A 20,378-nucleotide genomic window follows, 5' to 3' on the forward strand; every position below is an offset into this window, starting at 1 on the left:
GATTGATTGTGAGTGAAAAGAATATCTGAACTGACTACGAATTTGCGTTTGAAACCATCGCGAGTCTACAAATCACAAACTACCGATCGATTGTGAATAACGAAATAATCACTTGTCTCTTTTGTTCTTTTACAATATATTTATTTCATTTATTTATCCTGAATTCCTACAAGTTCAGTGGACAAATAGAAATAAAAAATTTTCAATCGAAATACGCAAATGAAATTCTATTTTATCAAAAGTAAGATTTCTAATTAGCGCGTTATCAAGTGTAAGTTTGATCATTCGGATGAAACGAGATCGAATCGGTTTCCACAGCTATTACGAGCTCAGAGAATTCCTGGAATTCATAGACGGTCATTGTTACAGCGTTGTACGCGATGATGTTCTTGCTGCTCCGCGCACGTTAACTATCCTAATAGATCGGAATAGATACGGGGCCGATCATCCCGTCAATTCCAATATCGTGAAGCTGCGAATAAGCGCTAATCACGATCGCGCCCGTGTGTCTATTACGTAGGTGCGCGTGTGAAGATGTGAAAGAGAACCGCTAATTCTGGATAAGAGAATATCAGCCTCCCATTTCTTACGAGGTATCCGAAATAAAGAAATATCAAATCCACGTATTAGTCGCACGAGTACTGGCCGAGATAAAATCATCGAGCTGATTCGCACTCCTTCAGATGACGCACCGCTCTCTCGCTTATCGCCCGAAGCCGTCCGTGGAAGAGCAGATTAACCGACTGCGCGAAACGTACAATTAGTAACTGGAGCACGAGCTACGTCCTCTTTGATACCTTAGCATTATTAAGATAACGATCGCGTTGTTGCGACTGTTTTAAAATTTTATGACGCATATCGTCAGGACGCATTGTAAAAGGCGGAATAATCCTAGCGGAATAATTAAAAATAAAAAGATTTTTAAACGTCCACTTTAAAGCTTTCCGACGAGGTCTTCTTAAAAAACAGCTGGCGAACGCTCGAGCGCTGAGCAAACGCATGAAACTTTTAATCCTTTAGAAGAGCGTAAATATACTGTTCAAAGACGCTCGCTGCGGCCGCAGGGCATATATGTACGATGTCCATTGGCTTGCATAGCAAAGTGTAGAAGTATCCAGATATCCACCGATTAATGCTTACAAAAACGTATTCAGTATGCGCGATACAACCGCCGCCGGAAAGCTTCGTATCAGAAACAGAGGATATAATTCATTTAACCTGATTGTCCTTTAAAGAATCGCCGTGCGGAGTAGTGCGCATAAATATCTCATTGTAAAATTCGAACTTGCGTGACTGCTCGCTCTCTCAAAGCTGCTGCCGAGAATAACTTTCGTCACGAGTGCATGTTCGCGTAAAAAAAAAAAAAAAATTAAATTTCTGCCCGGTGTGACAAGCTAAACATTTTTAATTTGCAGAGTGCAAAGGCTAATAAATAACTCTTATTTTATAGTTATTTGTTTCTCTCCGTTTTTTCTCATTTCCGCAAGAGACTGCTGCGCGAGAGTTTAGAGCGCGGAAAGTCATCCGGTGTAAAAGCGTGCCATCGACGACGCTTAATCTCGCGTGAAGCGCGAGTAATCGGCGAGGAGAGAGAGAGAGAGAGAGGCGCTAATTTACAGATATATTCCCGCTTTCCCGATATCACGGACTCCCGCAGGAAACTCCGGGCGCGACGCAAAAACTTTTCACCCATTGTTCCCTGGGCCGCGTGCCCCGAGAAAGCGCCCCCGCGCGCCGCTATTTGTCCTATTTGTGTCGCTTCTTTCAACGCGGCGGGACAGAAGTTGCGAAAGACCTGGTAGCGGTACCTGTTGCATACGAACGTCGCGGGCGCGGGGGCTCGGCTCCTTTCTTTCTCTTTCCCTTCCGTCGAATGCGAGCTTAATGTCTCGGATAATGCGCCATCGGAGAGGCATCGCGCCGCGATCTCGTGATCATCTTACTTACAGAAGGCGCGATCATCACGATGGAAGTTTCAACGGAGGGCGATACCGTTTATCGACTTCCCTTTCAACAATTCGGACGACTCTCGAGCGCGTAGATGCGAACGACGTCGGCGAATGCGCACGGATGGAATGTAATGAGCGCGTGAAGATAAATGTCACACGCGTGATAGCCGTCGCGAAGCGTGTGATGTGCAATGCAAAGGAAAACTGAATATCGATGCTACAATTTACATATTTTTATTACTTAAAAAAAAAAAAAACTACTTTTGCACGTAATTTAAATTACAATTTACATATCTTTGCATAGATTTATAGTCCGAGTTACGTTTAAAAAATCGGTTCTCCGCGTCTAATCGTCCGCGCCTTGTCGCGTTAAATTCACATAAAGATTACATATTTGCGTCGGTGGCGAAATCGCTCGGCGCTTTAACGCCGACACGTTTCATCATCGGAAAACGTGTTCGAAAATCTCTCTCGTCGAGGTGTGCTAGGCGTGTAAAACAACCTGATACGCAAATTTGCTGACGCAAAGGTGAGCAGTTCGCTTACCTGTTGCGCGCGCATCAATTGCTGTTGCTGGAGAAGCTTCGCGTGCTGATGCTGATCGACCTGGCCCGGCGGCACCTGCTGCGGATGGCCCCGCGCTCCTGGACCACCGGCTCCAGGCTGCGGCACTCCGCCTGCAGCCGCGGCCGCCGCCGCCCTCTGCCTCAGGCTCTGCTGCGTGAAATTGATGGTCTGCGACTGCGAGACCGAGCAATAGGTATCGGTCTGGTTGGCGGCGGGCCCGGCCTGATTCTGCGTCTGCTGCTGATTGAAGTACATGCCCTGCTGCGCCGCGACAGACACGACCGGCTTCAGATCGCCTGAGAGTTGCATATGCTGGCCGGCCGATACCTGCAAATCAAAGATCGAACGGCATTTAGCGCTGCGATTCAGTTCGTGGAAGACGAGTCGTAAGTAAATTAAACAATTCTGCTTAGACTTTCGTTCGTTTATTTTGTTAAACTTAAAGGTATCTAAAATAAGAAATGTGGAGTTATCTCTCGTTAGAAAAAAGCCATTTGTTAATTCTATTAACGATATGCTGTTGACAATGTCACGTTGGGAAAAAATCTTGCGGAGAATTGAAATGTTTTTCACACAAATACAGGCTCGGTATGGACAGAATTAACAAACATCGCCGCCGTATCTTCCAAGGCATGCTTTATCGCGACTAGTACACAAGTGTCTTTTATTAGTCAGCGGAGACAGCAGTGAAATATTGCAACTAATATTTATCACGGCAAGTTTTTTCGCGCGGTGGCTTTTTACATGGCGATACCGCACGTATCTCACGTCTGAACGATGTAATAACAAGCTGCTCGCTTAAATCGACTTTAAACACAGGATTCGACTGTCGAACAGGACACGGCCGATGCCAAAGTCGGTCGCCGCTTCTTTAGAAGTGTTTTAACGACACGCATGATTGCATAGCAGCTAACTCGCTAATTGCGCGTACGCGAGATGCGGCAAAAATGTTATGACGGCTATAAAAACCCGCAAAATTGCACACTCGCCCGCCCAGTAATCATCTCGCTTTCAACATCTTTTTCACCAGGCCGCTTGTTTTCTCATCGCGAAACGCGTGACATATTTTTCCAAATCTCGTCCGAAGCAATTTTTAAATTATATTAAAAAAATCATTAAATATTTAAATTCATAGCTAAAGAGAATTTAAGTCTTCGCATCGTTTTCTATTATTACCGAAAAGTTCGGGGAAAGACAGGATCGCGTGGCGCTTCTTCCAGCGGCGATGATATCTCGCCGCGGGAGGGCTAAAAAGTTTCGTTTCCCGAAAAAAAGGCAACTGACATCCTAAGCGGTGACTATTGTGTCCCGTCGTCGTCGGGCATATCGCCGGCAATGATACGAAATGGCTACCGTTCTTCTACATTTCACGTCACGCGACGGAAGAGGAGCGCAGAGAGGATACGAAGGATAAGCCACCGTTCGCGAGCCGTGTCCCGCGGATGACCCTTCGACCCCGTCGGCTATCGAACCCTCATAATCGAGTTTGTATCTCGATACACGCACACACGAACACACGAATCCTTGTCCCCCCCTCCCCCCCCCGAGAGCCCCGCGAGAATCTAAGCACCGCCAAATTGCGTATCGTACGGTCGCGCTTCTGCCGTTTCCATCGGAATTGCACGTTCGACCGTCGAGGGAGTATCGTATTCACGCCGCGCGCGATCCGCGCGGCTCGAGAAAAATGAAGCGCTTCCCCTCAGGTGTGCGAGCGTGTGCGAGACGGTTCGCAGTTAACGCGCGCTTGTACGCAAATAACCGCGTACATCTGAATTCGCATGTAGAACACGGACGATGACAGACATTTATGCAAATGCACAGGTGTAGATTCGCCCTCCTCCGTTGATAGCCGCCCAGTCTACTAAAACGCTAAGATATATAGACGTATGTAGGTAACGCGCACATAGCCAGATCCCGCAGACGCGTTGTACATTGCGAAGAGTTGCGCGTAAGACCGCCTACCGATGCGCGAGGATAATTATACGCGTAGTCAAGGATCGGTATTTAGTCCAACCACTGCGTATATATATATATATATATAATATGTACAGCGTATATACATGCGGGAGTATATATTGTACGGGCATTTGTAGTGACTATGTACCATGGCATTTACACGTATAAGGGAATTACAATTATCACGTCTATCCGTATCCGCCCGATGCACATCCGTACACGTGTATTTCGCGCGATAAGCAGCTATATACATGCACATAGCGTACGCATGTACAAGGTAGTTCAGATCTATTGCCCTCTCCCCATCTCTCTCCCCCTTGAGATTTGACAGATCAATCGAGATACTGTATAGTTCGGAGAGAGAAAAAAGAGAAAACATGAAATGATGTAAAAACAGAAATGTGGATGACACAGTGTACATCTTAAAAGAACTCCTCTCAAACATTTCGATCTATGATTATATCATCTTCGGTATTAATCAGATTGATGTAAAAATAATGCAGAAATGCAAATTCGAAATTATAATTATAACGAATCAGGCACACAAATGTGAAATAGTCGAGATATCTGCGCTATGGCGCGCTGAATTATTCGAGTCCTTTAAATTTTTTACTTTCGAGATATTTAACGCTGGGAATTAAGTAGCTGTGACACAGTATAGAAATTTATGGTTGCAGAATGAATCGATTAGCAAGCGGTTTTCCCAATTGAGTCGGGAGATTCACGAGCAAGCTGCGCGCGAGGTTCTCGAACACCCTGTGTATACATATAATTAAGTGGAGAATACGCGCATAGAAATGCGAGGCACGCGAAGGCACGTCACGCGTATTTGCAATGCGTACAAGTGCGCACGCATCGGCGCATTCGAGCGCGCGCGTTCAATGCACGCGGGCGAAGGGCACGTGAAGGAAAATGCAACGAAAATTTGCACGCACACACTGCGCGCGCGCGCGTGTGTGTGTGTGTGTGTGTGTGTTGGCGCCGCGCGAACCTCAGACCGGATCGTTGGATTTACCCGAGGAAATAGACATACAGCGCGCACACACGAACGTGTGTACGCGTGTGCGTGGTGGCTGAGAGGTCGCGTATCCCGGTAGGACGCATAGAGATATGCCCGTTGGTAGGAGAACTACTCGGCCGTCGGTCGCGCATAATTAGCCTAAATCACGGCGGCGTCCCGCCGAGAGAGCTCCTGGACGCGACATCTGCATAGCACGTGTCTCGTTACCGCGATGCTTATAAGGGTTCGTAAAGAGGGAGACGGAGAGCGAGCGAGAGCGAGAGAGAGATAGTTTAGCAGATCCTCTCGCGTCTACAGGTATCGCAAAGTGAGGAAGGGCGCGCTTCGGCGAGCATACTAATGGGCCGCTGACACGGGGCGCGCGACGCTTTCCGGGCCAAGTGTCAAAGATCCGACACTTCCGGCTAACAATAAGATATCGCCGGTCCGCGCGCGCGTCCGATCGACCAAACTCCGCCGAAAGTCCTCGACTCGCGTGGAACTCGCGAGACAAACAGAACGATTTTCCTCTGGATTTGCATGTGACTGCGTGTGTTACAGGATCGTCGGTTCGGGAATCTATTTTCCTTTCGGTGTCGGAATTCGCAACAAATGAAAGCGCGAAAAAGGCAAAATGTGAACATGCGCAGCTCGAAACAGACGTGCCCATTTAGAAAAATCGATAATTAAACCGAGCTCCGAATACCAATACGCGAGCTCTTGCAATTAAGCGTCGGTTAATGATGTGACCACCGTTAACGAGTAATTCGCAGGAGCCGATAAACCGACAAGGTCCATAAACTAGACTACTGCTCCTTAGAGACACCAATCAATTTATTACATGTGACAATATATATGCGCAATATTAATAAATTCAATTTTTATTTTTAATATCTATACTACTTTGACATCGAATCTTTAATTACGTTGTTCCAATCGATCGATGTGCCGCGGTCACTGAACCGATTTAACTTATTTCCAATGCGTTTCGACTCACCGGCGCCGGCAGTAACATGCGCGCTTAACTGATATATACATATTTATAACAAATTAAATGCGATATCAAGTTAAACAAATAATTGTATAATTTATCATTGTGCAATTCCTCTCTACGTCATTTATACGGTTTCGATTAATATCCATTAACTCTTTCGCATCTCGTACTTCCGGCAAAACGTGCGTTTGCGCCTGCGATTATTCTCCTTATCTGCGGAATCTCCTGGCTTAATCATCGCCACGCGACGCTAAAAATAATCGGACGCGAGTCTTATCTCGTGTCACGTATTCCTATAATCAAATAGCTGCCTTTTACATAAAAAGGGAAGTGAAATGTTTTATCAACTGTCTAGCACGTTTTTACCGATCACTATCTCAAGTTGGACGGATTTTCGACTTCTATCAAGCATAAAAAATAGCGTGCACAGTATATTTTAGATGAAATCCGCAGATAACACGTAAGATATTTTATATACGCATATCTATCGAGTGAGATGAAGAACGAAGATGGCATGAAAGGACCAAACGTATGAGAGGAAAATTTTTTTTCTACACGATGCTGCGTAGATGGAAGCGCATGCTTAATGCGAATACGAGCCGTCATTATTAGCATACTGCACAAGAGCCATCGCGCTGTCACAGTCGATACGCTCAACGATAGCAGCGCGCGTACGTGCCTACGTTGCGACGCACACGCACACAACGCTCGAGAAATTGCATTGTGACTAATATCGCGATGTTGTAATCGCTAATCATAGCGCTCGCGTCCGAGGCGCTCATTCGCGATACGACGATTGCGCACGTGGAGAAATCGCCAAAACTCTTTCTTCAAAAACTCGACCTAGCCTGGTGTCTTCGGCGCAACACAATTGCCGTCATTAAAATATTTTCAAAGTAGAGAGGTAGAAATACAACTTTTTGTCTGCAAGTGTAAAGCAAACCATGCGTGACGCAGTGAACGAGCCTCGACGCGAAAGAAGGAAGACGAAAAAAAATGTGCACACCCCGCCGACAGCTTGGAGAACCGCTGGATAGGTTTTGCCGGGTGCAACGCACCGAGCCTCGCAAATACTGCGCGCTGCAGCGACGAAGGTGCCGCGGGAATGGCATCCTGATGAGTGACCTTGAGATGGACACCTCGCGACGACGCAACGGAGGGACGAATGAAAGAAGAGACCGAAGGCGTTGTATCGCGCGCTTCATATCTACGCGCGGCTTATCCCGCGGATCACGCCGTGCAATTGCGTAGCGAGTGGAACGCAACTACGCGATAGAGAGCCGGGAGAAAAGACGGGAGCGAAGAGCGAGGAAGAGAGAGAGAGAGACAAAGAAGCGCGGCGAGAAAGAGGAGAGCTCCACGGGCGAGTCGCACGAGTCTCCGCGCGGCCGGTGACCTCCGCCCTCTCTTCCCCGCCGCTTCGTGTTTCCTCGTGCACAGGCAGTATGTGCTAAACGCCACCCGCGCCACCACCATCACCACCAAGCCAGCGCCGGTGACAGCGCCGACGTTTCCATCACCTCCCGGTGCGAGCGAACGAGCGTGCGAGCGCGCCCGACGACCCATCCTTCGGCCGCCCCGCCGTCCCGAGCGTCTGCATCGCCAGCCATCCCCTTGGCGGATATCGTCACCCTTCGCATCAATCGGCGCTACCGACTGCTCTCGCGGCGCAATCGACCTGAGAGCGAAGGGGATGCGTGTGTGATCGAGGTTGCGCGCTTTGCTTCACGCTCGGTCTACCGAGAACACAGGCATTAGCCGCCTCGCGACGCCGACGCGTTTACACTGATAATTAGGCGAGCCGCCTACGTCCAAATACGCGCACTCTGTTAAAACCGCGAACGGCATAATAGAGATATCATTGCGAGATCATCAGCGGATTTTCTCGTCCCTCGCGATCTGCTCTCTCTCTCTCTCTCTCTCTCTCTCTCTCTCTCTCTCTCTCTCTCTCTCTCTCTCTCTCTCTGCAAATAGCAAACTCTGCTCGTTACGTGGAAAAGATTGTATCTCAAAGTTATGATTTTGATTTCCATGTAAAATTCATGTTATTTTAAATTTGTAAAAATTTCAGTTTGCTTCCAATAGTTGACCAATGAAAAATCGAGGCGGGAAGGTGTTACACGTACATTTTAATCGCAGAAAAATCGATCTTTCGCAAATAACACCGCCGCATGGAAATGTTTTCCGACCATTATAAAATTTGTTCCTCACTTATTTGCATGCGCAACTGTCTATCGCTGCGCTAGCTACGTGTCAGTGTTGGTCAAGATTGTCGTGACAATTATCCGTAGTTAAAGCTTCTCAGGGAGATCGATCAGTTCGATATATTGTTTTTCCCACAATCTCGGACGACGCACCGCCGCGAAATCGGGAGGCTTCGCGGCGATGCACTCGGGGTCAGCTTCTCGGTTGACTGCCGAGCGAATGAGCGAGTGACTGGCTAGCCAAGCGCGTAACCGGCGAGCGAACACGCTTCCGTTGCGAGACGACGATTACGTCGATAGAATTTTCGAGTATTCAACGCACCACTCGCATTTATCCGCATGTGTAACGCCAATTACTTTGTAAAGCCCGCAATCCTCTTGTCGGGGGATTCTCAATCTTTGCCGCAATCTGTGCGCTCCCATCTCCTTTCTTTCCCCTCGACCTTTCGCAGACCTATTTTCCACGGTTCAGTTCAAGTTCACGAGTAGTTCGACCGGTTCGCCCTTCGAATCCTCGGGACTCGAAAATCTCCGCGGTGGAAAGTCGGGCGAAGCAAGAATCAGTAGTGCAGCCGCGACAGTCGTCAGACGTGACGATCTTTTCCTCCTGATATCCCACCGCTCGTAATTGATTTAGAAATTGCGATTTATCGATTGAGATTGTAGAATTACTATGCAGAAAATTGTATCGAAATACAAAAATTTGATTGAAATATAAATGAGATATTATTACAATTCGCTGAAAAATGCCCAGTGTAAAAAGCGAGTGTATAATATCGTCGAAATTCTATTGCTTCTTATCTCGGAGTGTAAAACCGGAAAGTGTAAAACGGAATACGCGAAGGTGATTGCCCTAACGACATCGCCGAGTTAATTCTGAAACGGAGCTCGGATCGATAATGAGCACTTCGTGGGTATTCCATCCACCTGGACTCTAAAAACTGAATACTCTCTAGATATCTGTCGGTGTAACGGCGAGGGTGCGGTGGTCACGTGACTGTGACGGTGACAGGCTCGGATAAAGCGAGACAGGTCGGAAAACAGAGTTCCGTGAAGGATTTGAAGGCCGCACGCGACTACCGCCTACGTCCCTGCCGCTTTCTCTCTCTCTCTCTCTCTTTCCCTCTCCCGTGCCATAACTCTGCCATTTCTTTTCTCCACCGTCGCTTCTTGGGTGCCATCTGTCTCCTTCGTTCTCCCGAAACCCTCGTTCTCTCTGTTCACCATTTCCCCAACCTGTTCTCCTCCACCCCGCCGGTCTTTTCGCCCCAGTAACGACCTTCCTTCCTTCCTCTCGTCGACGCTCGAACTATCGGATTGCTCGATTCGAGGAACTGCCGGGAAAGTACCGTCGTCATAGGCGTCGCTCTTCGAAGAACGCATCATTATTACATTTTCACTCGCGTCGAATACGGAATTATTTTATTCTCGGTATTTGGTGCGACGAAATTCTACAATTTACTACGAGAACTCATTTAAAAGAAAATTTAATCCAGCATTTCTACTTATCAAAAGTGATCTGCAACAATTGGAGGATTAATTGAAAGAAAAGTTCCGACGTCCGCGCTGATATCAAACTTTATATTTGTCAGAATTTTGGTGGGTTTTTCGATGCGTATTTTTTGTACCCAAGTTTAATATTTCTACAAAACTGGTATACGCAAACACTTATATACGACACTGCATTCGTTGTTGCAACAACTTTGATTGCTGTTACTCGGCCAGCGGAAAAAAAACCATAGATTTATGTCGAATAATATTTATAGAATAACGATACTTTACCCCCGAGCGTAATGCAACTTTTTTTCGTGCAGTCTCCAACTGCGAAAACTCGATCTGAAAATTCCGTTCTCCCAGACCTGTGGTGCGACGCCCGTGACTCGGTGTTCTACGTATCGATAAAGGAAGAATGCGTACTTACGCGCCGCAAGAAACGCGCGGATTCACGCAGCGCGCACAAACGCCGTCGGCCCGCGAGAAATGCACAAGCAGTGGGCGCTATAAGCAGCTAATTGTCACGCATTACATCCCTGAAAGGGAAATTGCGAGAAGGAAGAAGCGAAAGAGTAGTCAAGTTTATTAACACGCTCTAAGCTGTCGTCAGTTTTATGAAAATAAAGCGAAACAAGTAGATATGCTAACGGACGCTAATTAGCAATTGATGTAATTGTGATTTAGCAAACGTAAATTTTACTCCGTAAAATAAGTATACAAAGAATAATAGTTGAAGAATAATTCTTCAATACAAAGATAGATGTATTGAAAGCGGATTCCACCAAGAAATACACTCTACAGCAAAATTAAGAGATCACTAAATTTTTGCAAAAAAATAGTCGATTGCTGTGAAAAAAATCGTACATCAATTTTCCTAGGCTTTAATCTTTAAATCCATGCAATTTGGAGTCGTGAAAAAAATGTTTGCAACTCCATAGAGTCGTTTAAATTTCTACAATTTTTCTACAGAAATTTTGTGATTCTTTGATCTTGCTATTGAGTGTACAAATAGCAGCTAAAAAAGACACCAGCAGAAAGAAATGACCATGAGACACACAGCGGGGGAGACAGGAAATGGTTGAAATTTTTGGTCCTCTCGGAAAAATTCGAAGTCATCTATTGTTTGACGCACCTCAGTGTTTCTTTTACAGTTACAGCTTAAGTTATGCCGACATGAACGTCCGTGAACGACTCGACGTGTCCTCGTCGACGATTAATTAATCGCCATACGCTAGTCGCGACTCGCGAGCAGAAGGTAATTAAGCCGATCGCCGGCGAACATTGTCGCGGTAACAATTAGAGTTTCGCACAGCTCAATAATATACATAAAATTGCGGGAAAATTCATAGTCATAAATTTTTCTGCATCAAAGCTAGACACGTATAGAATCGCTAAACTTTATAAGACAATAATCATAATTTATTTTAAAAAAAACATAAGAAAAACGAGAAAAATAAGAATACATTTTATACAATAGAGAAATTCTAGATCCTCGCGATGATGCAAGAAAATATCCATTACAGGACAAGAAGGACTTATTATAAACCGATTATATACTGAGAGAAACAGATTACTTCAGCAAGGGATTAACCTTGAAGGATGTCGAGCGGATTCGGGATTTTCGGACGTGCCAACAACGAGCCGCCGTCACGTGCAAGTTAGCGCACTCGCCTAATGACTCGTAGGAAGGGTGGACAAGAAAGTAGCGAAGCGGAGAGGTCGGGTTACGCCGTGAAAGGAAAACGCTTGAATACGGTTTAAGCGGGGCGTACAGGCAACAACACGCAGGCACAAGGGTCGACAGGCGTTGATATTCTTGTGTAGAGGAGCGTCCGTGTGTGTCGGCGCACGGGACTTCTCCTGATCGATATTACCGTGGTGCACGCCCGTGTGTGCCCCTCTGTGCACGACTGTGGGTGCATATACATATCTTTTGCTTTCCAAAATTACTTTAAATTCTTGGTACTTAAAAAAAACTATATTCTCTTTTAGAAGCCGCAAGAAGCTACGCTATTCATTCTTTAAATTTTTACTAAAAAATAGAATTTAATTTTTATTAAATCCGTTGCATACATAATTTTATATTAACAATTTTCAGCTAATTTCCAAAAAAATATACATTAATTATAATAAAATACAATATTAAAAAATAAAGCTGCATAATTTCGATATTTTTGCTTTAATTTTATATATGCCGTTCATCTTTTATGTATTTTTTTATACAACTACAATTTAATGTTCTGAAAAAATTATTTTAAAAATATAATAAGCTTTACTACACAATATTATTGATCAAGGAAAATTTGGACTGTCAGCAAACAGCGTTGACAAACGGCGGTGAATCATTGGACGCGATGCTGATCGACGATTTCATCGCGGTCCACGGACTTCCGTGCACAGGTTCAGAGATCGATCGTGCCGAACACACCGTCTAACCTCGTGGCATCCGGGTTTGTACGCGCCGGCATGCCGTCGCGAGACCCAAGGGCGGAATTGCCGGAATTGCGATCGCGCTTGTTGCGCGGACGGCGACGGAAGGGATTAATTTTCATTAGCCCGCCTGTACGTGCGTATGCATACATTTATTCAGCGATGACGATCTCGAGATATTGCGATCGGATCTGTGAAATCATCGAGACCGCTTAATATCCGCTGCAATATTCCGGAAGCCGGTATTGCAATTTGATTTGTCCCGCCGTAGCGACACATCCGCGCGCGCTTCGCCACTTTAAAACACAGAATCGTCAATTACGAATTGAATTGGACCGACGCCGGTAATCTTTCACCCTTCGATAATCGCAGATGAGATACAAAGTAGTTCTAATGAATAGAAATGCAAACTTCGAGGTCGATAATTGAAACGGCAATGACGCATCAGCTACTCGTCCCAGACGGATCGCAGATCTCTCGTCGTCAGACGTAGTTTAATCTGTAAGCTTCGAAATGATATTAGTCGATCAAATCGAGTCCTGTGTGTACCTAACCGGAATGGATATGCGACAGAAGGTGTCGACACCTCCTCTTTCAGACGAGAGTGTGATCGGATATTAGTGGAAAAATCAGGGAACAAGAGCTGATGAAGAGAGAACTGAGTCTATGTATGATTGATTTGTCAGCGAGAAAAAAAGAAGAGGTCGGGTTTGAATGGTGAAAACATCGTATTTTCCAATGTTGTGTGAATTAGCTATTATTTTTTTTATATTTCTATAATCATTTTTAAAAGCGAATCTAATTTCTTAATCATTTTTAAATTAATATTTTATTTATTCCAATATATATTTTTTCCCCATTTTTCCCGCCGCAATTTCTTCCTGATAAATCCAGCTTTTTGTTAAATAGAGCATTACAATATTTTGGATGCATCTTTCAAGTTTCTCTTAAATCTCGACGTCGTTTTTCCAGCAATGTAAATGGTTGCAACGGATTTTTCTTAATCGCGACGTCGTCAATTACGATACTTTAAAGGCGAGTGTCTCGGTCGACATTCTCGGGCTATCGTGGCGATAACGTTGCACCGTTATCGAAGGACCGGTCGATATCGTTGCGAGGAGACTCTCGGGCCGCGTTGCCTGATAGCGGAAAGCGCGAGGGCTAGCGAGAGGGGGATAAGAGTAGAGGAGGGTTAAACAGCGCGAAAAGAATTCAGTAGTGGTTTGCGGAGGAGAAGCTACCCTTTGAAAAATTTTTCGCGAGGGTAGATCAGAGGGAAAAAAACTGACAAACTGAGATACGCCGGATAAAGAGATGCAATAAAAGTACGAGTAGCGAAAATAAGGTGAAAGAGGCGGGGAGGGGGAGGCGGGAGTTTTGACCGACCAACGCGGCAAAGCGAGAGCGAGAGCGAGAGAGAGAGAGAGAAAGAGAAAGAGAGAGGAAAGAGGAATTCTCAGTGCGGGAGAGAACGAACGGCCGAGAGAGAAAGAGACGTGAAGAGTAGCTGCTGCTGTGGCTCCCCGATATCGATTTCCGATAGGCGGCATTTAGTGCTCTGTATATTCTGTCTGGTCCCCATACGTGTCTGATACGAGGACATATACGTATCCGTGATGGGCACGACACCGTGATACGCGGCAGGCACCGGAGAACCGGGCGCGGGGGATAGAAAGGCGGGGACGGGAGGAGGCCGCGGGCGCTGCAAATTGCAGTCAAGCGGCATACAAGGTGATGCAAAGGGAACGGCCGATGCGTTCCCGATGAACCTCGGAGGCGAATGACCCTTTCGCGTGGCAATTAGAGACGCCGAGAAGAGAGATCGCAAGCTAGTGCCGATGGTAGTGAAGTAATATACAAAAGCAAATTTATGGACAAAGTTTCAAAAAGTTTCTCTTTATGATTAATTGCACATTGCGTAAATAAGCTTCTTGATGAAGACGGAGGATTCTTTGAGAGCCCGTCGATTGGACATAAAAGACACGTTTGCTTTTGTGGATATAACAAATCTGAATAATACGAGAGCGCGTGGTTTCGATATTAAAACTGCGAAATTTATACATTTCTTATCGCCCTCGGCGATCCATTCGAATACATAAGTGCATTACGATCGATTTTGTTTCCCAGAACGCTGTGACCAAAAAGTAATCGTCGATGCGCGGAAGCCATATCTCGGGTATTCCCAAGATATCCTCGTCCGATATATGCTCGTGTAATTTATCGACGCAAAAAAGCACTACGTAAGAGATGGCAAAGATCGCCGGCAGTAGATGGCAATTAATGGAGTCTTCTTCTCGCTTCCGCGCCTTTATTAACATGTTATTATTCACGCGCATAAACGGTGTGCCACATCGGTTTCTATAAATAAACCTTCATGTGATAAATGTAAAAATTCTGGTTCTCATTAAATATGACAACTTTGATATTGATCGTAAAGTTTCGCCGTGACGAGTGCGATAACTTTTCTTTTGACCAAAAAACAAAATTAAGAGCAAAAATACTCCATTATCTGTTGTGTTGACTAAGTGACGGTCGTGTTTCTCTCAATTTTTCAGACAGATCTGGTTCAATAAAAGGGATATTTTAAGATTTTACAATGTTCTAACAATAAAGAATTACAGCGGTATCTCTTCATTAGCGACAAATAACGTCTAACGAGACGGACGTAAACATAAATATACAACTTTGTTGATTTTTGTTGCTATATTTCTTTTATAATAAACGCAACACTCGATGACTATTTGCACAATTTGGCGAAAATTCGATTTTTCCTTGACTTTTTCAGGTTTGCGATTTTTCTATGCTTTGCAATAAATCTCTGTTTATTAATCAGCGAGAATAAATATTCGATTTTCGATCGCAACGTAACGAGGTATCGCGAGGAACACAGCGGGGCGCGACTCGATTTACACAGGAGGGCTTCGTCTTCTGGCGGATTGAAAGATGCTCTCACCACGGCGAACAGGCTGGTCGTGCAACCGGGGTGTAATTAGCCCGCACAATAGCGAAGGTGCCAGTAAACTCCTCATTAATCAAAACCGCCGCTTCTAAGAGACCTCGCCCGTCTTCCAGCATCGCACGCTGGAAGAGGAAGGCGCGTATTAATTATTATTCGCGGTTAGCCTTTGTTTACCCCGCCAATATTCCCGCTTTCTCCCCTCATTCGCAGCTTCCTTCTTCCCGGGAATTTTACGAGCGGGAATCTCCGCGAGGTCGCCGCGTTATTTCTTAATCGCCGATCGATACACTCGTCTAATCGCCGATCGGTGCACTCGGCAACGCTTTCGGAGAACATCGCAACCCCTCTCTCTCTCTCTCTCTCTCACCAGCGAAGCTGATGATTATAAATACGGAAGCATCGACCCGCTCGCCGCCTCTCCTTTCCACCCCCGTTGCTTTCTCCACGCTTCGTCATGGTTGTTGTACTCACCGATATCTTACGACGGCTGAGTAAACTTGCCCCAGTTTTCAACTCTCCGCGGCCCTTAACGGCGAAGCAACGAAACCGATTTTCAACTTCAGAATGCCCTTAAATCTATGTGTGAAATTTCGCTAATGAGCAAAATTCAACGATACATAATTATACCGAAAATCATAAGTGAGTCCACACTTTGCGCACGAACGAGAATCGAACGGCTCGTATGACAATCAAAGATAATTTGCGGATTATTTGCGCGACAAGCGTGCCGAATCGCGGATACTGATGATGGCGAAGCCCGGCGGGAGGGGACGGAGCGGGAGCGGTAATCAATGCTCGGCACCAATTAGTAAAACCAGCCCGCGCCACTGGACTGCTTTGAGCCGTTTCGCGGAACAATGCGCGACGGTATCGATCGATTCTTTGGAACTTCTCCAGCGCGCGAGAGCATCGCGCCTTTTCTCGATAGCAACGGACGCTTCTTGCGGCGTTACAATTTCACGAGTCATGTTATCACGTGAGTTACGACGCGATGCCTTGCAAACTTTTCTAGCTGTTTGAATAATTGAAGCGATCGATGATTCCTTAGAGAATTGATCTCATTATTATTTTTATGCCACACTTTACGTCGCGTAATATAACGTTCGAGGAGAAAACCGCCCTCCCGCACGAGATAAGGCAGGATGCTGCACCCTTGCTTACAGGGTGTCATCCCACCGTGTCCTACTTCGTCGACGGCGTGTGTATGTGTGTGTGCGCGCGCACGCCACAGGCATGTGGAGAAGCGTGTCCTTGCGAAGTTTCGTCTGCTTCTCCTGGTCAACGTTCCTACGCCCCCGCTAGCCCGAGTATCGACCGGGCGGAGGATGAGGTGCGATTTAATCCTCTGGGAGTAAAAAGGGCAAGATCGAGAAAGATGGAAGGGAGAGGGTCATCGACGATCCTTATTCTTATCATTTCGCATGAAAAAAAAATGTTTCTCAAAATAAGCGAAAAAGCGCAAAAGTCCTTCACCGAAGAAATCCGCGGACCAATTCTTATGATTGACAAGAATAGTATTGTGAATTGATCGTGAAATCGAAAGGTCTCTCACAGCAAGTCAGATAGTCGCTAAAAACCTTGCAAGTTTCGTTTGTAAAACCTGCTTGTGCTATTGCAAAAATATTAACATTCTATAAATTGTTTTACTATAGAAACAAAATTCGGAACATCTGATTATTATCAAATTATTATTTGTTGTCGCGGAAAGAAAAAAATCTCAAGAACTCAGCAGTCATCTGAATATCTCAAGATCTTCGACTTTTCGATCGAGTTGTCCCCCGTCGCATTCGCCGCTGCAGCCGCGCGCATTTTGTCGCTCCGAGAGAAACTTTCGACTAGCCGGCGAGGAATAATCCTCTCAGGAATATTCCTGCTGGGTGCTAGTCGTCGCCATCGCCGCCGTCGTTATCGCGGTACGGTAACGATCGTCGACGTTAAAGTCATGAGCGAGAAAGGGAAAGGGAGGGGGAAGAAAGAGAGCGATAGAATAGAGAGGAGAGAGAGGCGCGCGAGTGAGACGGGCGAGAGGAGAGAGACAAGGGTGACGGCGAAAGCCGGCAAGGGGTTAAAGAGAGACAACGCAGGAAGGAAGGGTAAGGGAAGGCTTCCACGTATGTATAGGTGTGTCTGCCGGAGAGCTCCGCGAGGGAATGTTAATTAATTAGCGTTGCGGCATTGATCACGCCGTTACTTTGCACCGCGCTGCGCGCCCTGTACACCTACACGCCATCATCGCTCGCAAGAGTCCACCCTTTCTTTCCCTCTCGCTCTCCTCCACGGCGCCGTTTTCTACGCCGCCTCCATTAACCGTCAGTGCAGCCGTCGCTAATGGCAGCATACGCGCCACTATCGGCGTCGTCGTCGTCGTCGTCGTCGTCGTCGCGAAACCACTCGTCTTGAAGGACTCTTCCGCCGACTGCGCCAGACTGTTCGTATCATCGCGTAAAACGCCGCGCGCACATGTAGACGCACGGCGCGAAAATCATCAAGCGCCAAGCGCTATACTCGACGGCGTAGAGCGTGTCGAAAGTAAGTAAGCTCTCTGCAAACAACGAGGCGCGAATTTCGTGACCTTTACCAAAGGGATCAGCCGCCGGCTTTAACTATTTCGAACTTGAGAAATCCGAGTTTTAGAAATTCTCATAGTTTGCCAGTATTTTATAAACAAAACTAATTTACTGTAACTTTTTTCCAGCATTAATAATATGATGCTTAATTATAATCAGACGCAGATTTCATATTTTTATATAATCAAAAATAAATGCGCAATGAAATATCATGGGAATGGAAATTTCTCTGAAAAAAAGCAAATGAGAACCAAGAGACACGATCGTCACAGTGTAAAAATTATAGAATTTTTAAGCAATCAATAATTGAACTTCCAAACTCGAATATTTCTGTTTAATAAATTAAGACTTACATCGTTACGCTGTAAACTTGGACAATCGATCGCCGACGCGTCGAGAAAATCTCAATTTTACACGGAAGGCGAACAAGAATGAAGCGTCAGCCCTACGAGACGCGACGAATTACGCTAGCAAATCCGGGAAAGAGAGCGAGAGCGAGAGAGAGAGAGAAGAAATGCCGTCCGGCAGGACAATCATTTTTTTTTTCCTGCGGAGATTTGTGTCAGCCAGCGAGTGGCGGGGTTCCGCATGGTGGTATCTGGGGCTCGGCATGGAACCACCACCCGTTTCAGTCCCTACGTCTACACAGCGTCCACCTACACACGAGGGAGTATCTCTCCCTCCGTACACATCCTGAAATGCCGCTCGACCACCCCGTTCGCACCTACGCGCCGCCCCCGCGGCAGAAACAGCGTGGCAACGGGGGGATTACGGGGGGAGGGGGTAGAGGACGGGGGCAGGTGACAGCGTAGGCAGAGAGTCCTCGCCCCGAGAGATCTCATCATCGCGCTACCACCGAGAGAGAACGAGGGCGAACCCTCGGGAAAGTCAATACCTTCAGCCAAGATCGCACACCTTCGGAGTGCCTACTTTTCCGTCTCATTCCTTCGACTCGTCCACTTTCTCTCCTCGATGTCGCCGCCTCCGCCGGCGGAAAGTTCGGATTGCAGAGAGTCTTTTTCTTCCCCGAAAGTCACTCGATAAGTGTATGATGCTTTAAAGACAATTTTCATCGATGTTTTATTCACGATGACAGTAATTGCGATTTCACGTAAGTCGATTCTGGCAAACAAAAACTACTGAGCCTTCTATTATCATCGAGTTTCGGGGATAATTATTAATTGTAATTATGAAAGTGATATGTAAAAAAATTATCTATATAATTTTAGATACTCCTCGTGCCTGCCGCGGTAGTCGCTAAAACTTGAATTTCGCATGCTTGAGATTACTTTGGCGATTAAGGTAATGCGCCGCGCGGCCGTCTAATTATTTACGACTTCGACTACTTACGACCTATCGCCGTAATTACGTTTCACACATTCGCATATTCAATTTCGCGGAAATCTGTAATTAAAATCAGAGAATATCAATTTAGATTGCGAAAATGTTCTCTCGTGAAATTATTTCAAAATCAGTCACAAGTGCATTACTTGTCACAATTATTCGCTATCGCTTCACAAAAAGTTTTAATGCAGCGGTAATCTTATTTTCATATAGTTCGCGATATATAAAATTAATTCGAATAATGCATGAAATATGCAATAAAAATGTGAAAAAGTTTATACTTTAACTGAAATTTGAGGTCGATTTTTCTCGCAGCTATTGGCATCTTTGAGATTTTCTAATTTACAACTTGAGATGCGCATTCGAGACGCGTCGCATCATCGCGATTCCAGGTCGTCGCGTCGCATCTGATCCGTTACACCTCATGTGAAGTAGCCAAGTAATGGGAATCGGATACTTCGGCCGCGGTCGCACCGTACTTCGGCCGACGCCGGTACGTTAATCGACGTACCACCACGAAGAAAGACCGTGCGCGCGGCGCGGCGCGGCGCGCTCGCGGCAAATCACCTTTGACCCAGATTAGAGACACCACTTTGCCGGCGAGAGCGCAGCGTCGGTCGGGAGAGTGTATTAAACCGACGCGATATTCGGAATTATGCGCGCTCGCGCAGTCACGCTTGTTAACCGGCACGTCTCGCTTGGCGACTTGTGATTGGCGAAACATATGGCGGTGGGACTCGCTATTTTTTTTTTTAGTTCCTACGCCAAGTACGAGCGCGCTCGTTTGTCAACGTATCGCGTCACGTTGCATTAGCGAGGTGTCGAGACTCCTCGATGACCACCGCGCGCGCTTTTCCCTCCCTGCCGGCGTCACTCCAACTTCCCTCTCACGATTTTCCACTTCGACCCTTCGT

The 20,378-nt window shown here is 46.1% G+C and overlaps 1 protein-coding gene across 1 annotated transcript in view; it reads right to left on the reverse strand.

The window, feature by feature from the left end:
- mam (mastermind) overlaps nt 1–20,378 on the reverse strand; it is a 146,293-nt gene that overhangs the window by 10,078 nt on the left and 115,837 nt on the right. The window contains exon 4 of the mRNA XM_067358946.1: nt 2,496–2,843. Coding sequence (XP_067215047.1) covers nt 2,496–2,843 — 348 coding nt within the window. The remainder of the gene's footprint in view (nt 1–2,495; nt 2,844–20,378) is intronic.

The sequence above is a fragment of the Linepithema humile genome, chromosome 7 (genome assembly GCF_040581485.1).
Source record: "Linepithema humile isolate Giens D197 chromosome 7, Lhum_UNIL_v1.0, whole genome shotgun sequence".
NCBI classification, from domain to species: domain Eukaryota; kingdom Metazoa; phylum Arthropoda; class Insecta; order Hymenoptera; family Formicidae; genus Linepithema; species Linepithema humile.